General features: G+C 38.2%; 1 protein-coding gene across 3 annotated transcripts in view; it reads left to right on the top strand.

The window, feature by feature from the left end:
• Positions 1-17,271, top strand: part of FBXO30 (F-box protein 30) — a 17,758-nt gene extending 487 nt beyond the window's left edge. Inside the window, exons 1-4 of one of the 3 annotated variants that reach the window (XM_014951045.1) lie at positions 231-362; positions 4,346-4,450; positions 11,327-13,421; positions 14,317-17,271. In XM_014951045.1, the coding sequence (XP_014806531.1) occupies positions 11,343-13,421; positions 14,317-14,520 (2,283 nt within the window). In that variant the 5' untranslated portion in view covers positions 231-362; positions 4,346-4,450; positions 11,327-11,342 and the 3' untranslated portion in view covers positions 14,521-17,271. Of the gene's footprint in view, positions 1-230; positions 363-4,345; positions 4,451-11,326; positions 13,422-14,316 lie in introns of those variants that run through there. The other 2 variants (XM_014951044.1, XM_014951046.1) reach the window with 2 other exon arrangements.
• The last annotated feature ends 1,475 nt before the right edge of the window (positions 17,272-18,746 follow it).

The following is an 18,746-nucleotide window of genomic DNA, read 5'->3' as shown; positions in this document are numbered from 1 at the left end:
CCCCGGCGGGGCCCGCGGGGGGTTGGGGGGGCGTGCTTCGCCGGTGTCCCCCCCCCCCTGCCCGCCCCCCCCCCCCGGCTCCCGCGGGGCCCAAAGTGCTGAGTGTGTGTCGGTGGTACCGTGCCATGTAGGGTGGCCGCCGGCCGCCCCGCCCCCGCGCCTGGCCCCGCGCCTGGCCCCTCTGCGGGCTCGCCGCCGGCGGAGCGAGCCCTGCCGCTTCCTCCGAGCCCGGGGTGTCCGGGGTGTCGCGGTAGCGCGGGGGAAGGGGGTAGGGCCGGGGTCTGCCTGGTGCAGGCGAGGCTGCAGTCGGAGAGTCTCCTTTCTGCATGGAAGGAGAGGAGAAGAGAGCAAATAATCCAGAGGTATTGCTGAAATCCTTCTCTAATCCCCTGTGTTCGAGTATTTCGAGTGGCTCTGCTCAGATCAGGCAAGAGGTGGTGGTTTGTCTCTTCTCAATGCCTTTTTTGGTGGCTGTTATTGGCGTGCGTTGGAACCTTTGTTTTTTTATCCTCCTTTATGAAGGAGAAGAAAGGTTTGTAGCTGTACTCCTGTAACCCCACAGGTCGGCAATCGGAAGCGTATAGGGAGATGACAGCAGCTTGGTGAACGGCATGCACATCAAAACAGTTGTGTGGCCTCACTTCCAAAAGTTCTAGCGCCACTGTTGTTTGCAGCAGGTCTTCTGAATTCTCCAGGGAGAAAACCCGTGGGCTGGAGAGACGGCTTTCTTTTGTTCTGTAAAGTTCTACTCGGATTTGGCTGAGGAGCTTTTCATAATCCTTGTTTCCCTTTTGCTGATTATGTTGTTAATGTGCCAAAATAAGTGTGTTTCAGCATACTAATCCAAAAGCGGGCTTGTGCTGCTGTAGCAACAGCATCACCTTGCTTGTGCTAGCACTTTAGGCAAGAGGTCTCCCTCTGCTTTCTCTAGGATCAGTGTGTAACACTCGATGGTTAAGTCCTTTCCCTGGACAGCTGCTGCCTTCTGCTGTGTGTTAATGTCATACACCTTAACTTGTGCTGTGATCTGGAGAGTTAAGGTTCATGTATCGTAGCTGATGAGGGTGTTAGTTATGCTTATTTATGATATTCCCCTCTCCCAGAAGTACAAAAATGTTATTAAAAGAACTTTGGTTGGTAAGCAGGTGAAATACTTGGAAGACTGAAGAATACACTGGCAACTTGAATCCATCTTCCACTCTATATGCGTGTAAATATCTGTGCATAATTTCTCCATAGTGGTCCAGTGGATCCAGAGAAGAAAGAGATTCAAAGGGTGAATTGGGGTTGTATTGCAAGCTGAGGCTTTTGTGGGGTCTCCATCTCATTCTTTTCCAAAGTTAGAAGGTGTTAGAGAACAGGAGAATCCCAGCAAAATGGGTAAAGTCTATGCAAAAGCAGTGGTTTTACTTCGCTTCATGAATGTTCTTTCTTTTGCACTACATTCTTCTTTTACTCAGTTCTTAAATTTGGGTTACGTTTCCCTTGCCTCCTACTTTGGTATTAGAAAGCCACTGGGCAAAGTGCTGAGTTTAACCAGCAATATCTGGTTGGAACCTTTCTGGTCAAGACTTACGCACGTTTTTGGGCAACAAAGTTTTGTACTTGGGTCCTAAAGAATGTCTCATAGTACCTTTATTAAGAAGAACAAACCTATGCTTTGTGTTCAGTCCAATTGAACTAAAAAGAACAAATAAAATTACCTTCATATTTCTAGACCTATTTCTTTGGTGAGCTCTATCTCAAATGAGGCAAATGCTGTTTGCCTCTGGCAATGAGATCTGGTGGTATAGAGATGGGAGCAGGGAATCATTTATCTAGTGATCATTGTAGTGGTGACAGTTCTCTTTCAGTTTCCTTACCTGCACAATAAGAACAAAGATAATTCGAGTATTTGTTGATCGGGTTGATTTGTTGAGTATTTGGTTAGGTTGTATATGGAGTAAGTATTCCTGAACAGACCACAAATAAACAAGTAGTTACATTATTAAGTGAGGGTTACAGTGAAATCCTGTGTAAACTGACCTAAGTGTCTGGGCACTATCTAGTATCAATACTGAATGAAGGAAAAAGACAGAAAAAGTCTTGTAATATAAACTGGTCTAAAAGAGGCCAAGAGAGTTAAAAGTCACAGGGGAGCTCTAGATTCTGACTTACTTTGCAAGCTACCGTTTTTAATAGTTTTGAGGTGACAACTGATGTCTTGTTATAATTTTCTTGTAATCTGTTAGTGCTTCTTGAATCTAAAATACCCTGCAAACCCTTACAGTCTGTAGAATGCCTAGTTGAGTAGACTATGCTGTTGTTTACCAAATGCCAAACATTGATCTAAGCTCTTAATGTGAAATCATGATGAAAACTTAAAGCATGAGAGCCAGAGGCACAGTGAGGTAAAATTCTAATTGGCATATTTACAGCTCTTCATATAAAACTTAAGGTAGTGGTTCAGGTTGATGGTTGAGTAGTGACACCTGGTTCAGACTTGTTTACACAGGTGCCCAAGGTTGGTGTGTTTAGTTTGTTTATTGAAGTTTAAGCTTTGTATTTATTTGTCTGTTTAGAGGCATATCTAGTAGAAACTGTAGTTTTCTAAAAGTCCTGTGGGACAGAGTAATTTGTTAGAGTGACAGATTCATTGCAAATCAGATCTTTTTAGGAGTATGTTTTATTGGCATAGATGTAATGCTCTTACAAAACCTCCTTTTAGCTGAGTCACTATTGTCACCGGCTATGGAATGTGTTTGGATGGGAATGTTCAGCTGGAGTCTTTGGGGGAAAAGTAATAGTGTCAAGCCTGTTGATGTTTGGAAAAGGCAGTTGAACTGAATTAGACAGTAGAAATTGATGACTCATTGTACGTCCTGCACAAAAGTGTAGTGTAGATCTTGGTGTTTTCCAGTTCTTCGTTCAGGTTAAAAAAATACTGAAAGAGCTGGTATAACATGCTCCTTATGAGATATTTTCCCAGCTTCCTGTCATTGACTATTTGAGATAGGTGAGTTTTTGTTTATAAAACAGGTTTTTTGAAAATGGTATTTTTTGCTGTTTCCTTGGTTTTAAAACCAAGGTACTTACAAGGAGAAAAAGCCTAAAAGATGCTGCAAAAAGGTCTTTCATTTGGTAAGAAAGTGAAATACCTGAAAATAGAATAGGGTAAATTTGTTACTATAATCTCTGTTCTTGTTCTCCTATTCCTTTTGTTCTATCTTTTTTAATTTTTCAAAATATTTTAGGACAAACTCCATCTTTTGTACTTCACTATTACCTGGTGCAGTGGGGGGTGGGGGTGGTCTGTTAAATGTTTTATTTTTTGTGTACTACCTACTTTTGCTGTACAGTTGTCAGGCCATCTTCTACTAACAAGGGTATATTTTAATAGAAAAAATTACCGTAGCTGTACAGAGTACATAACATCTGCATTTCAGTCTGGGATCTTGGAGAGCAGTTGTGTTGACGTTCCATTTACTTGAAAGTTGTTTTCTTGTTTTGCTATGGGAACTGGTTAAACTTGTGTAGTAAGACCTAAAAGAGTATATTAGCAAGAGGTCAGGAATTCTGCAGCAGCATTTATGAATTAAAATATTATGTAAGAAGAAGGATTTATTTTTTACTTTTTTTTGAGTGGCTAAAACTACCTACCATAATAGAGGACGCATTATTTTTTTCCAGTAGTTCTGTTTATGATTTCTGAGAAATGGCTTATTTTCTTTTCTGCTTTTCTGAAGAAAATATCTGGGCATAAGGTTCTCATTGTTCACCTCAGTTCTGCCTCAGTTAAGTTTTAGTGATAACCTATGGCTATGAGCATATAGAAGAAGCAGCTTGGTATAGTAAAGAGCTTTTTAATATTAAACAACTGCTTAATAAGTTCTTATGTCTGAAGACTGAAGCTGAACAAATTTCCACTAGACTAAAATGCAGTTTGTAAAAGAATCAAACTTTAAATGTATTTTTTTTGTGTGTTCTCCAGCTGTTGCAGTCTTTAATTCGTTTGATTTCTTCTTTTTTTTTTCTTTTTTTAAAGTGGTTCCTGGGGGGCCAAACAATAGAATTGAGTAAAGTAGGTCAGAATAATAACTTTTAATATAAATCTCTTCTAGCTTTAAATCTAAATAGGATCCCATTTAGTGTGACTAGCAGCTAGCAGTAAGCTAAAATAACAGAACATAGATTGTGCTTTCGAAGTCTGTTAAAAACTTTTTTATTTTTTCATGAAACCTGCAAAATATTTCAACATTTGTAGCTCCAGATAATGTAAGCATGTGACCTTTTTGGAGTAGTGTACATATGGAAAGCAATCTGTACACCTGAAAAGAAACCTTACTTCTGATCTCATTTCTTGCAGAGTCTGCAGCAATCGAGGAGTCGCACTGCGTTCAAGTTCAGAAGTGCTTTACACATGAAATCTACTGACTCTCTAGCTGATTCTGCCCTGACACCTACTCAACAGGTAGAGTGCTTTTGTGCCTGAGCCATGCAGCAAGTGTAGCTGTTCCTGGTGTGGTTGTCCTGTGTTAGTGTGTGGCCAAATGTACATTGAGGCTTTTGGGTTTCTTCTTTGGGGAATGTGTCAAGGAGACAAGAATGCATGGCAGATCTGTCACAAAAGTACTCTATAGAAAAGCCTTGTAGTTTTGGTTTTGATTTTTAACACTTAGAGAGTTTAACAGTGATAGAAGAAAGTTTTCTATCATTCCATCAGAGCTTGTATTCTAAAATGTGACAAAGCCAGAAACGTGGGGCATCAGTGGTGGGTCTACTTCAGTCAAAGCAGTAATTTGCTTTTGGTCATTTTCCCCTTGAATTCTGTTTTTTTTGTTTGGTTGGTTATTGGGTTTTTTTTGGCTGCAGTGATTTGGAAGGAAATACCTCACTGAATTCTCAAATATCTCAGTGAATTCTCTGAATGGGAGGACAATTGTTTGCCACTAGGAGGAAAGGAACTCCTGAAGTGTTACTCAAAAGAATGCAAAATACAGGTCAGCTCCTGTAATAGGATGTTTAGGGAGGAGTAGACATGGAAAAGCTTTTCTATATAAGGTTGACATTAAAAAGTTGTACTTCATAATAATTCTAATGCTCAATATTATTGCTGTAGTTTTAAGTTGCTTTTTGTTTTGATCTGGTTTATTTTTGAGCAAGATGGATAAATTCAATTTATGCTTCAAAAAGCAGTTAGTACATACTCTTTTGATGCTAGATCACTGGTAAAACTAGAATCTTTCCAGAAGTATGTATCCCCCTGGGTTTTTTTTTTTTTTTTTTTTTTTTCTTGCAAGAAGCCATGTTTTGAGTCTGACCTTTTACTTTGTGTAATACGTATGATGATAGTGGTAGAAGTAGCATACTACTTTATAGTAGTTTGGGCTTTAGTTATTGAAGCTCCTTCTCATGTGTTCAGTGATTAAGAAAAAAATAATGTAGACTCATTCTAGATATCTCCAATATGTGCACTCACTGCCAGGTAGGGAAGATGCTCTCTTCTTTATTGTGGATGAATTTGTTTGAGGATGCAGTGAAAATGCGTCTATCCAAATGTTTTGAATCTGTTTTTAACTTCTCTCATCTGTCTAGTTGTAACAGAATCCAGGGTTGCCCTGATGAACCTGGGGATGGGGGGGTAGTAATTTGTATCTCGTAAGGCTGAGATTTTAAGTGTGGCATCTGAAAGAATTCTATTTCCTAAAAGTATGTGTGATGTAAACTAGTTTGAAGAAATACAAGGCTTCACAGAGTCCCTGTCAGGAACTTCTCTTTCAAATCAGAAAAATTATGTAAAAAAGAACAATTGCTTAGTACATAAGATAATAAAATACAGCAACATGTACTACTCTATTACCTGCGCAATTGAAGCACATAAATTTAAAGGTATCACCTCTTAGCCATGTTATTTCACATTAATAACTAGCAGTTTGTAAAGTTATTTGTTCTTTTGAACTTACCATTTTAAAGAGTAGTTGGAAATTAGTGTAGTGTTAGGTTCATTTTGCTGCCTGTCCCTGTTTCCTGCCTTCCCATACCAATGGAGAGATACTTAAGTAGGTACCCAGCTCCCTAATATGAGGACAGTGGCTGAACCTTAGACTTCATGAAGCCTTGAGGAATAGAGTGAGAGCATCCTCAAGCGGGGATGGCAACTAGTGCCATTCTCCAGTTGAAACAGTTCATGTTTTTCATCAGTTATTTGAAAACTGCGAAGTCAGAAAAGACCTCAAACCAACCAACCCAGACACCACCACCCCAAAACCTCAAAAGGGAGCATAACCTGCATGACATAGAAAGTTAATGCAGCCATGCCACTGTAGTAAGAGGCTGAGGTGCTGTTTTTTAGATACTAAAATTGCTATACTTTCTGTGCAGGATAGGGATGACAAGAAAAGCTTACCTGCTGCAAGGATTGTTTAAAGCATTTGATAGTTAGAACTGTTAGTCAAGGTGAATGATAGTTACCCTCCCTTGCATGGTAGGATATTGAAAAATAAAACAGCTTGTTCAATAATTATCTGTAGTCCTGCCAATTCTTTTTTGGCAGAATATTCTAAAGTTGTTTGTTTGGTTTTTTTAACTTTATTTTTTTCACACTGCTGTCTACCTCTTGCCCTATTTTTCCTTAGCCTTTGTTTTTTTAACCACCTATCACTTAAATCTCTCTCTCACTTGGCCATTTCCTCTATGAAAGTTTTTGCATCTTACCAGACTTGTTAGCCACTCTTAGCCAGAGACCTGGGTAAAAGATGGATGATTCTGAAATGCATCTTCTACATCTACTACTACTGAAATAGTCTCTTCTACAATCTAGAAAACAAAAGGGATTTTTTTAGAATGGTTTGCATATATTTGGCTGCTTGTGGGTGGATTTGGATGCTCCTGGGAGTTTAAACCTGTAGTACTGCTTGTGTGTCTCTATTCTTCTACTTCCTTGAACCAGTAATTTAAAAACCTGTTGGCCTATTTAGTTGCATTTGATAGAGGGCAGAGTCTCAAAGATAGTTGAGCTTTATAGGTTTGGTGAATACAAGGTGGCTGAGTAATGGAGGGTTCCAATAGCAGTAATAGTTGCTGTGATTTTTCTATCTTATTGTACCAGAGAATTCATGTAGGGGAGAGTGAGTAAGCAGACTTTGGGTTTGACGACTAATTTCATACAGCTCCTTCTGCTCTGTGGTGTAGAAGAAAGTAAGAGCTCTCCCTTGCAGCTGAAGTATTGTGTGGTGACTGAAACTTCTATTATGCTATTTTAATGTTTGTGTTACAACAGCAACTGAAAATCATGTGGCTGTAGCAGCTGGAATTTTAATCCTTTTAATTATGACAGATTTTCAAAGCATGTTCTGGCTGATTTGGTCAGCTGACTGCATAGTATGTACAATAACATCAAGTGATTGCACAGATTCTGAGAGCAGTGGTCACCTCACTGGAACGGGATGTATTTTTAGGTTTCTCTGCTAGTAACAGTCAAGTGTGTGTACTTAAGCATCTCATATGAACTGAAGCTAGTTGCTGACACTGCACTATCAGAAAAGGACAGCTGTTTGTTCTTGCTATAGTCATTGATCTTACACTGTCTTCTCTCCAAATTGTGGTGAGGAACACAATGGGGTATAAACACTGTAAATATTATTGGTACATGTTTTAATGACAGGTCATTTTCTTCAGGTCAGCAATGACAGTCTTTGCTAGCCCCTTCAATGTTCTATATCAGAGGAAATGAAAGCACTCCAGCAAGAATTTTCTTTATATCCCTTTTATCTAACAGTGTTTTCCTTTACAAGGCAATGTTTGGGAGCAGGGTGGTTCTTGTTCTCAGTGTAGCAGTACTAGTGATATATTAGTTATGGTTCTTCAAAGGAAAATTATTCACATGTGGATGCTCTTAATGAATCAAAGAGGTGCTAAGTTCTGTGGTTCACAAGGTTAGCTTACAAAATGGAGTGAGTCGTGACCATTTGTTGATTAAAGAATGTGCTAATTCTTGAGGTCTTATCCATTTGTTTCACCAGTTTGATAGGATCATTTGGGTTTTTGCCTTTGGAGTTGATTTGCAATTTGATCATTGAACTATATCAAAAGCCTTACTAATTTAAGCAAGCCAGAAACTCATCACTGCCCCAAACCAGTTGTTGAGTTTGAAGCCCAGGTATTAAAATTAAAAATGAAAAGGGGCATTTAATATATATAAAAGGACTTTGTAGTAAGCTATAAATAAAATGTGAGATCTTGACTAAATTGATGTTCTGCAGCAGGTGTTATGAAGTTAAAGCTTGTAAGCAGGACACAGAATCCTAGTGAATGTCCTACTGATGGTCTACTGATGTCCAAAGAAATTTTAAATTATATATTTAGTTAAGGAGCCAAAGGATTTGTATTTTAAGGGAAATGGCAATTAATATCAAACTTACTAGTGACCAGTAAAATTCTTATTTGCAGAATCTGAGAGAATAGATTATTTCAGCTATTTAATTGATCACAGATGTAGCTGCTTCTTACCTGTTGGTAAAACTTGGTATTTTAGTGTCTGCTCTTGCTTCTGTATACTCTGTTAGTGGTATTTAATGTTTTCACCAGGTTTTGTCGTATTCTTACACACTGCAAAATTTCATTTGCTTGTATGAAATCATTAAGTTTTGATGAATATTAGCTCCCTTGTGAAAGGAGTCCAGGAGCGTGAGAAAAGCCAGTATCATCATGCAACTCTGGTTTCACAATCTGACTTTTAAAGACCAGGACAGCGTGCTGGGGAGGAGGATGTTTTACTGTCTTGATAGAATGGTCTTCTGTGTAAGCTCACATGGACTATTTAAAGATAGTATTTACCGATGGTTGACTAATTTAGGGTATGTCTGCACAAACAGTGCAGGCAAACACGAGCTCAGTTTGACTGCATTCTGAGCTGTCTTCGTGTGGGCCAGCTGTGGCCTAGAAGCAAGAGAAGAACAGGGCTGCCATAGCAGTGTGGGCTAGCTAACACACCTACCCTCGCCTCCAAAAGTGGCTCACTTCTGGCCATCTTAAAGTGAGCAGGGTGCATAGCTTTTTTGCAAATTAGGTAAACAATATATCTAAATATTTTTTTTTTTTTTAATTTTAAAATATAACTGTGGGTAATTGATTACATTAAACCTTGCTGCTACCAGACTGCTTGTTTTATGGGAGCAGGACTGTGTTTAGATACATGAAGCAAGGGCTGGGCTCTGTGAGGGCGGTTGCATTATAAACTAGCAATTGTCTTTTTCAGGGCTGTTTCCATTTTGTATTAACCACTTCAAAATACACACATAATCTAAGAGCTTCCTTTTGATCTCTGCCTACCTGCTTCTTGAGGAAAACTAGAGTTTGTTTTCAGTATTGATGCAATGCTGAAATTTTCCCAAAGCAAATCTAACAACAGGTTGGCTGCTGTATTTGTCAGGATTTACTTAAAGAGGACTTTGCTGGAACAACTAAAAATATCTCAGAGAAGTCAAGTTTTCTCTTTTTCATTCTTTACTGAACATGTTTCAGCTCTTTGTGGTAGATGTGATCTGACAATATGCAAGTTGAAAGTAGAAGGGTTTGCTATAATGTTTAGCAAGTCAGTCAGTCACTGAGTTCAGTGACTGATGCACTTGACAATTTCTTCAAAACTTACTTGTTGCTCAGTATATAAATACTAAAGTATGGTGGGGAAAACTCAGCTGTGTTTTGCCTGCTAAGTGTAGCACATATGCTGCTTTGTTAGAAGCGTTCAGGAGAGTGGGTGGCTAAAATATTTGAGTTATCCAGATTACGACGGATGGGGAGATGAGGACTGATTGCTACTTAAAGTTGGCATGAATTTCACAGTATTAAAAGAATACAAGTGAGCGAAGTGTCACGTAAATTTCTATTTAAATGCTTGAAATTATTTAAAGTGGAGTGTCTAAAGGCAGTTTTGTTTCCTCTTACCTTCAGTTTGAACAAAAGGAATAATATTAATTAGTTTTATTTTTAGAGTTTAGAGTATTTTTAATTTAAGAAGTTTTAATGCAATAAGACTGAAGTATTTAGTCTGAAGGCAATGTATGAGAGCACTTGTTAGCTAGTTGAATAAGATAAGGAACCATTTCTATTAATTTTAAATTCTGTAAGCATTTTATTTTTCCAGAAAATTGCTGTAGGGTGGGGAGCAAGGAAAAGATGGAACCGACCAATGTATTTTGACACATTGTTTTGAGAGTTGGCTCTGTGCAAGTTGTTCTCTGGTATCTGTGAACTGTAATCCCTCATGGTATCACTTCTGAGAGAGAGTTTGCCAGAGCATAGAGGGGAGCTTGGTCACTTGCATGGGCCTGTGCTCCAGCTAAGGAGCAGTGCCAGAGCTTCTTGATTGAAGTATGGTACAAAGATGCAAAGTATAATCTCTTCTTTTTTTTTTTTTTTTTTTTCTCCATACCACAACAAAGAACTGTGTGTTTTTTCCTTTCTGTCAACATGTTATAATGGATTATGCAATTGATTTTATTTGGATTTTTATTGCTGTTTGGCCTTGTTATGTAAAGTTGTTGTGTTACCCTTACACTTTGAACTGCTGGTATTATAATCAGGTTTGTCATAGGATGCATTAAAAAAATTAACTTTTGTGGGTTGAAATGGAGGTATACATAGGACCACGTTGGGTAGTAAAGTTTTATGTAAAAGTTTTCAATATAACAAAGCAGCTTATTTAATGTGTAGTATAATTGCTACCCTTATGCAACAGCTACTGCAAAAATAAGGGAGGAGCTATAGGCTATAGATGAAGAAAAAAACAAAGGGTGAAGAGCTGTTGTAAAGTACTGCTGTCTGTCAGAAACATGGAGGAGAGGGAATGGGACATGTCAGGGCATTGAGATTGCCTTCCAACAGAACTGCATGAAGAGGGTATCAGAAGCTTAGGTGGTAGCAAGCAGCCCAATGAATATGTTGCCTCCATTTAATTTAGAGAAATGGAGATGAGAATGAATCTAGCTTTATTTCATCTCTCTACTCTGTAGAGTTGTGTGGCTTATGATTTTGGGTAGTAGGCCATAGTCAACGATCATGCTTTGTTTTGCATTGAATCATCGATTTGCAATGGGCAGGGGAAAAGAGCTCTTCTAGAGGGAAAGGTTATACAACCTTTTTACCAAAGTTGCATATACTATACCTGGTGAATAAATGCATAGACTATGCCTTGCACTCTGATACACATGTGTATCTTTAATTTTCAGGTGATCTTTTAAATACCATTTCTTTGAGATAAAATGTCACATACTTGTTCTCTTAAAATGGCTATAATAACAATATTGAATTAATATTCTATGGTTTTGTTTCCTTCCTCTTCACCCAGAATTGGATTTACAGTCATGGAGGAACATCAGCAACATTTACACTGTGTGAACTGTGTCAGCCGTCGTTGTATGACGAGACCAGAGCCTGGCATTTCCTGTGATTTGATTGGCTGCCCGTTGGTTTGTGGAGCAGTTTTTCACTCATGTAAAGCTGAGGAACATCGCATGTTATGTCCACTTGAAAGAGTGCCTTGTTTGAATAGCGGCTTTGGATGTCCCTTCGTAGTAGCCCGAAATAAAATTGCTGATCATCTAGAAGTTTGTCCTGCAAGTGTGGTATGTTGTACCATGGAGTGGAATAGATGGCCAGTCAGTTATGCAGACAGAAAATCTTACGAAAATCTGAGTAAAGACGTTGATGAAGTGGAACAGCTAGATATGGCGTTAGCCCTCCAAGACCAGCGCATGTTATTAGAATCACTTAAAGTAGCAACTATGATGTCAAAAGCAGGTGATCAAATACCAGAATCCGGAGAGCCAACCTCTGTCAAATCAAGTGCCCCAGACACAGTGCATTCGAATGGTTTGATGCCTGTAGATGAAGAGTCCTATGGTGCACTTTATCAAGCTACTGTAGAAACAACGAGGAGTTTAGCTGCTGCTCTGGATATCCTGAACACTGCTACAAGGGACATTAATATGTTAAATTCAAGACTCTCCATTTCACCACAGGAAATAAAAGAAGATACTGAGATTAAAGAACATGCTTCTAATGGCGTTGTTCAGGATAAAAACTCTGACCACGAATATCCAGATGAAGAGAACATAGGAGCAGTTGGGGGAATTAACATTGATAGCCTGAGTCAAAATTCTCAAATGGAGCAAAATGGTTCTAGTGATACTTGTTATGATGTAGTGCAAAAACATGACTTAAATCTAAACCTCAGTAACTCTTCACTTTTGTGTAATGGCTTTCATGTAGAAAATGAGTGTTCAAAGGTGTTGGACCAGAATGAAGATCTTGATGTATCTAATTCAAAACCATCCAGTGTAGCAAATGGTGAATGTACTGCATCTCATGATGACGAAGCATTACAGTCTTGCAGTTCCTTACCTGTAACAGCACAACTTAAAGAAGTAATATCAGCTGATCACTTAGTTAATGGCAATGTTAATCATGTACTACTTCCACGTAATGGTAACGAAGAAGAAATGCTAGAGAGACAAGCAGAACAAGAAAGGTTGAGAAACGTAGATGCGTTTTCACTTTTACGGCATCGATCATACAAATTCCTTGTTAACCACTTTTGGTCTACACCAAAAGAAGACAAAGCTGTTGATACATCAGATTTGGAGATAACAGAAGATCCTATGGGTCTTCAGGGAATTGACCTAATCACTGCAGCTCTGTTGTTTTGCCTAGGAGACTCTCCTGGAGGTAGGGGGATATCAGAAGGTCGCGCTGTCGATGTGTATCGTGTTGACTTTGGGACCCAGACATTTTCTCTCCCATCTGCTATATTGGCCACAAATACAATGGTGGGGGAAATAGCTTCAGCTTCTGCATGTGATCATGCCAACCCACAGCTCTCAAATCCGAGTCCATTTCAGACCCTTGGACTGGATTTGGTATTGGAATATGTGGCTAGATACCAAACAAAACAGCGTTCAATGTTTACATTTGTTTGTGGACAGTTGTTTAGGAGGAATGAATTTTCATCGCATTTTAAGAATGTGCATGGTGATATTCATGCTGGCCTTAATGGCTGGATGGAGCAGAGGTGTCCTTTGGCATATTATGGGTGTACATATTCTCAACGAAGGTTTTGCCCTTCAACACAAGGGGCAAAAATTATTCATGACCGCCACTTACGGTCATTTGGAGTTCAGCCTTGTATATCCACAGTATTAGTAGAACCAGCAAAAAGCTGCTTAATTGGACTGCACAATGACCATCTGAGTAGTCTACCTTTTGAGGTTCTGCAGCACATTGCTAGTTTTCTAGATGGCTTTAGTTTATGTCAGCTTTCAAGAGTCTCACGTTTAATGAGAGATGTATGTGGAAGCTTGCTTCAAGCACGTGGAATGGTGATACTGCTTTGGGAGAAGAGAAAGTACCCAGATGGAAGTTCTTCTTGGCAGATAAAAGAAAAGGTAAGGGTTTTTTGTTGTTGTTGTTTTGAAGGTGAAAGGGTTAATTTAATATATATATATATATAAAAATTAATATAAAAAACTTTTTCCCTTAGTTTATTCCTTGATTAGTATTGTTATTGGTGATTTTTGCTATAATATGCCTTTAAATACAAAGATTGTCATATAGAACAATTAATCAAAATTGCTAGCAGGTTGGTTCAGTCTTCTCCAGTCTCGAAGACATAGAAGTTAAAGTCGTATCTGTCTAGTTTTCACTTGATGTAAATAAATTAACCTCTGATTTTCCCAAGATTTAAAAATATTAATTGATTACGTCATTATTTTCTTTAATATCAATATTCCATGAAAGGGGGAAAGTTACCTACAAAGTTTGCTTTTGTTGCCTTTATGCTGTTTACAGCAGTTTTAATTTTTGCTCATCTGTTGAGCTCCGGTCCCTTTACCACGATACTGAGAGCCTTCAGTGTGTAAATAATTCTTACAGCCTTTGGGTCACCTTTGTATAGTAGAGTTTTCACCATTCCCCACCCCCTCCAGAAATAGAGAGTATCTGCACCAATCATTTGGAATTGAAGAAGTGATCATTTCAGAAATGGATCATTGTGACTGGTCATGCAATACTTTATCATTTAACTTCTGATTGCACCTACTTTGTAGGTGGAAAAAGGATTGCCTGCCCTTCTTCCCGGTGTTCATAGTTGGCTTGGAATCTGAATCAGCCTGGGACTGGCTCTACAAAGTTTAGCATTGTGTATTTTTGTCATGTTGATTTTAGCATGATTTATAGTAGCCGCAAAACGTTGCCTGAAAGTATTATAGCACACCTTTGATTTCCTGCTCTGAGTTGAGGTATTTTAAAGCATTTTGAGGCTAAGTGCAACCTGTTTTCTAGGTTTGGCGCTTCAGTACAGCCTTCTGTACTGTCAACGAGTGGAAGTTTGCTGACATCGTAAGCATGGCTGACCACTTGAAGAAATGTAGCTACAATGCTGTGGAGAGAAGAGAGGAGGCCGTTCCGCTGCCGTGTATGTGTGTAACACGAGAACTCACTAAAGAAGGACGTTCACTGCGCTCTGTTTTGAAACCAGTACTTTAAATATTTGCAACCACTCCAATTGCACCTACACTCAAGCACCTGATATAACCTCGGTAATATTACGTGACACTTTATTAATGTACTAAAGATACTTTCTGGCTAAATCTACTCTGTCACTGTGTATATAAGGTTTGAAGTGACATTTATTTTTTATAATACTGTTTAGCTGGAAAGTAATGAAAGTTGCCTTAATGTTTGAAAAATTCGGAACTTGCTGGACAGGGTAGTTTTATCTAACTTATATAATTTAAGAACAAAATCCTAAGGTGTGTTTTCTGATTCACTGGTGCCCATGTTGCTGTTGACTGATAACATTTCAAAAATGGCCTCTAAATGGTATGCACATTTAGATACGGAACACTGAATTGTAGTGAGAGAAAATCCTGACCAAATGTACTTTCTGTATTTGGTCTATTTTTTTTAACAAATTATAATCCAAATACTTGAAAGATAAGGAAAAAATCCAAAACATTATAGTAGGTGTCTTGAACACAGCTTTTAAGCACATCTTTTCTCATGCAATTGGTGTTCTAGTGCTCTTCCTAGTTAACAGGTGATCTAGGATCAGCTTTTTTTAAATTTTTTTTTTTTTTAGGAATGATCTAAGTGAACTCAGATTTACAGCAGCTTAATTTTTAGTACAACTTCCTTTTGACATGTCAACAATGATTATTTTTCTTCTGAATTATTAACAGTTATTTCACTTTTGGGAGCAAAACTTTTAGAGCTAAAAACATGGAATACTAGTTTTTACTTTCACACCTACAATGACATCAATACAAAATGTTTAAAATGTTTTTCCTTGTCCTGCAGTTGGCTGAGGATTAAATTGCTTGAGCAGTCAGAATTCAAAGTATGTGATGAACAGTTTTGAATTTATAATGCAGCTAATGAAAGGGCTTTACTTGTTATATGGTATTGTGAGATGTATTGTCTCCTTTTCTGTTAATTTGTTTATAAAAATGCTGCTTTTTTGAGGAGCATTTTAAATTACTGGTATGTATAGCAAATGTATCATCTTCATAAGATGAGACATGATTTGTTAATTGCATAAGGCATATCAGAAATGTATGTTCAACCACATCTGTTAAATTAACAACTCCAATTTGCTTCCAGTCTTCCATAATAAAAGATCTTACAAAGCATTTGTGAACAGAGAATACATGCTAAGAGAAACGGCCTGGTATAGCAAAACTGTAATAACTTGAACTGACTTTCCAACTTGTTTGTATTAGTGTTGGTGTCTCTAGCCTGTTGCACTTAGCAACTGTGCCACAAAGCTAAAACAGAAACAAACCAGAGCTTGGAACAAAGAAATAGAGTACGCATTTCCATTATAGGAAAAAATAAGAGATTAGTAAGAAGGAGATGTTTACAAAAATGGCTAAATTTATTACTCGTAATTTCTGCACTGGACACTTGTTTATGGCTAGTCTGGCTGCAGTTCACAACTGCGGTATCTGTGCATTTCCCACTCTGGGTCCAGTCCAGCTAAACATTCACTGCCTTTTTCTATCCAGAGTGCTACAGGTGCCCAGAAAAAAATTAAATCTCGTTCTTCAGTGCCATGAGTTGAAATTACAAGAACTCAAACAGGAGTTCTGCCTGGATCTTCGAACTACATGTTCTCTTTCCACACTTCCTCTTTTTTTTTTTTTTGTTTGGAGAGAGGAAAGTATTAAACCTTCTATAGAAGTTTTATTTGCAGTAATTCTTAGCTGTTACCACAGTTATGTGGAAAGGAGAATCCAGATTCACGTACAAATCTGACTATACCAACTGGGTTTTTAGGTAGGGATTTTAACATATACTCCCTCACACACACATCCCGTCCACCATTCTCTGAGTGCATTGAAATGGTTATTACCCACAAATTATTCAGTACAAGGCAGGAGACAGACTCTCATCAGTTCTTGACTTTTAGCTCTAATGGCTGCTTGCTGCTGCTCTCCAGTGTTTAAAAGTAGTTGTGTGACTGAAAGGGATCCTGAATGTTGAGGAGTTTCTGCATGCGCTCATGGGTAAACCTACTTCAAAACATCTGTTTTGGGTTAGTGGTATTTTTTTCATCAGCAACGTGGTGGTTTGGTACTTGGCGTTGTCTGTAACTACCCAGAACCCTGACAAGAACGGTAGGCATCCGTGTCTCGGCCGCTTAGGGAAAGAGGGTGCTCAGTTAGAGGAGCTGGTGGTGGTAGAATCTCGCTTGTAGCACAGTGCAGATCTACATCTAAAGTGTCATCAGTTGTTGATCTATTAAAATGAACTTTTTAAGTACTTAGTGTTCTTCTTAAGAAATAACACTATTTCTCAATACATGCACTTTTGTTTTCAAATGTAGATACAGGCTTTTTTGTTAAATTAGTTTTATTTTTTATGAGAATCCAGAGCTATTAAAATATCAATGTTGTAAACAAAATCTCTGCCTTGTAAACTGCTCCAAATGCAGGACTACAATATAGTTAGGATAAAAACTTTTTTTTACACTGCTATGCAGTTTGTAAAACATCTGTGGTGTACAGTCAGTCTATCAAAATGTGGCTTGTTCACATTTGCCCTTGAATTTTAAAAATGTCATATCCTTTCCTGGTACATCTTCCTTACAGCACATATAGACAGCTGTTCCAGTCTTTCTTTTACTTGATACCACATTGCTACTTTGTTAAAAATATTATGTTTTCAATCATTATGCAATATTTTTTTGCAATGTCTGTTGAAATCCTAATAAAACTTTTGGAGTTTCTCTTTCAGTATGATTGTACTTTTATTAAAGCCTATCACCAGCCTTCCAGTGTTTAAACATGGTGCTCAATGTCTGCCTATAGAATTCCAGTAAGTACTCAGAAAATCCAGTTATATAAAGGCATCTAGTTACATTTAAACATTGCATAATTTGGAAGTGGTATTCACATTCATTTAGGTCTGAAGATCAGTCATTCCTTTTTAAACTACACACCTATTTCTATTGCTTTGGTCTATTACACAGCGTAGATTTCCTTCCACAATTAAAGTTTTCACTACGCAACATTGCAGACTCATATTGTACCTCATAGGTTTGTTTTAATTGGTTTTTATGAATAATAAATTGGCAAGATTATCTGATCAATATGATATGCACTTAGACTACCAGTTTGCGAAGAACACTTTCAGTGTATTGTCTTATGAGTAAAGTTTTCTGTAGAAAGTTGTTGCTTAAAATGGTACAGAAGCAAGAATTTAGGGTGGTTTTTAGATGACAGTTGTAGTTCAGACTGTTTATGGAATGGCAAAGCATAAAACCTCATTAAAATAAGACTGTCCAGAAATTGACCTTTTGTCCTGCCATTTGCTAATATGAGTATGCTAATATTCTTTATAAATAAAAGTGTACCTATACTACATAAATCTGATAATAAATTAATCTAAACTGTGTCGAGTAACTTGGTGTGACTCATGGTTTAATTTCAGCCATTACAAGCTTGTGGCTATTTCACTTTTCAGACAGGCCACATTAGCATTTTGTTTTTCTCTCTCTGTAAGTGGATTAGATACTCTGCTGTGTAAGGAAACACTATGTGTTTCACTTTAACTTTCTTGGTGCCTAAAGTATTCTAGAGGATTTGCCTGTATGTTTTAGCTTGTTTTTCTGAGAATACTACTGCTAAAACCATCTTGATAGGCTCTTACCTGCTGAATGTACGAGAGCTAAGGTCAGTGAAGAATTCAATGCTTGCTGTAATATCAGAAAGCTGATTTAAATTCCTTCAGAGTGTCTGTTCAGGCATCTTTGATCATCTCCAGATGAGCAAAATCTAGTGGCTGTTTACAGCACTGAGGAAAAAATAGCATTGAGATAGCGTATATAAAAAGTTATGGCATGTAAAGCAGAGGCTGTTTGAAGAATGGGATTCTCAAAGTGTGACTGTTGGGCATGTGGTGAATATTGCAGCAGTAATCCAAACTGGAGAGGAAAACTGAATGGAGAAGGAGGCTTAAAATAACGAAGGCGTCCAGTCCCGACATAGACACTCATCTGAGGGACTGTGAGAGTGCTGGGAGCTTCTGACTTGTGCGTGTGGCAACCCTGTTTTACTGATGATTTCCCAATCTTTCCCTGACAGTGGGAATTACCCTGCCGCTACTTGAGCTCTAATGTGCTTCACTTGTAAACGGTCTCCAAGGGCTGCCTGTATTTCTGTATCGGTTAAGTTGAATGCAGGCCTGTCTACTGAATGCAAGGTATGTAT

Source organism: Calidris pugnax, unplaced genomic scaffold (genome assembly GCF_001431845.1).
Source record: "Calidris pugnax isolate Ruff unplaced genomic scaffold, ASM143184v1 scaffold24, whole genome shotgun sequence".
In the NCBI taxonomy this organism is placed as follows: Eukaryota; Metazoa; Chordata; class Aves; order Charadriiformes; family Scolopacidae; genus Calidris; species Calidris pugnax.
The sequence above is the reverse complement of the archived record's forward strand: the minus strand, read 5'-3'. Positions and strand labels throughout refer to the sequence as shown.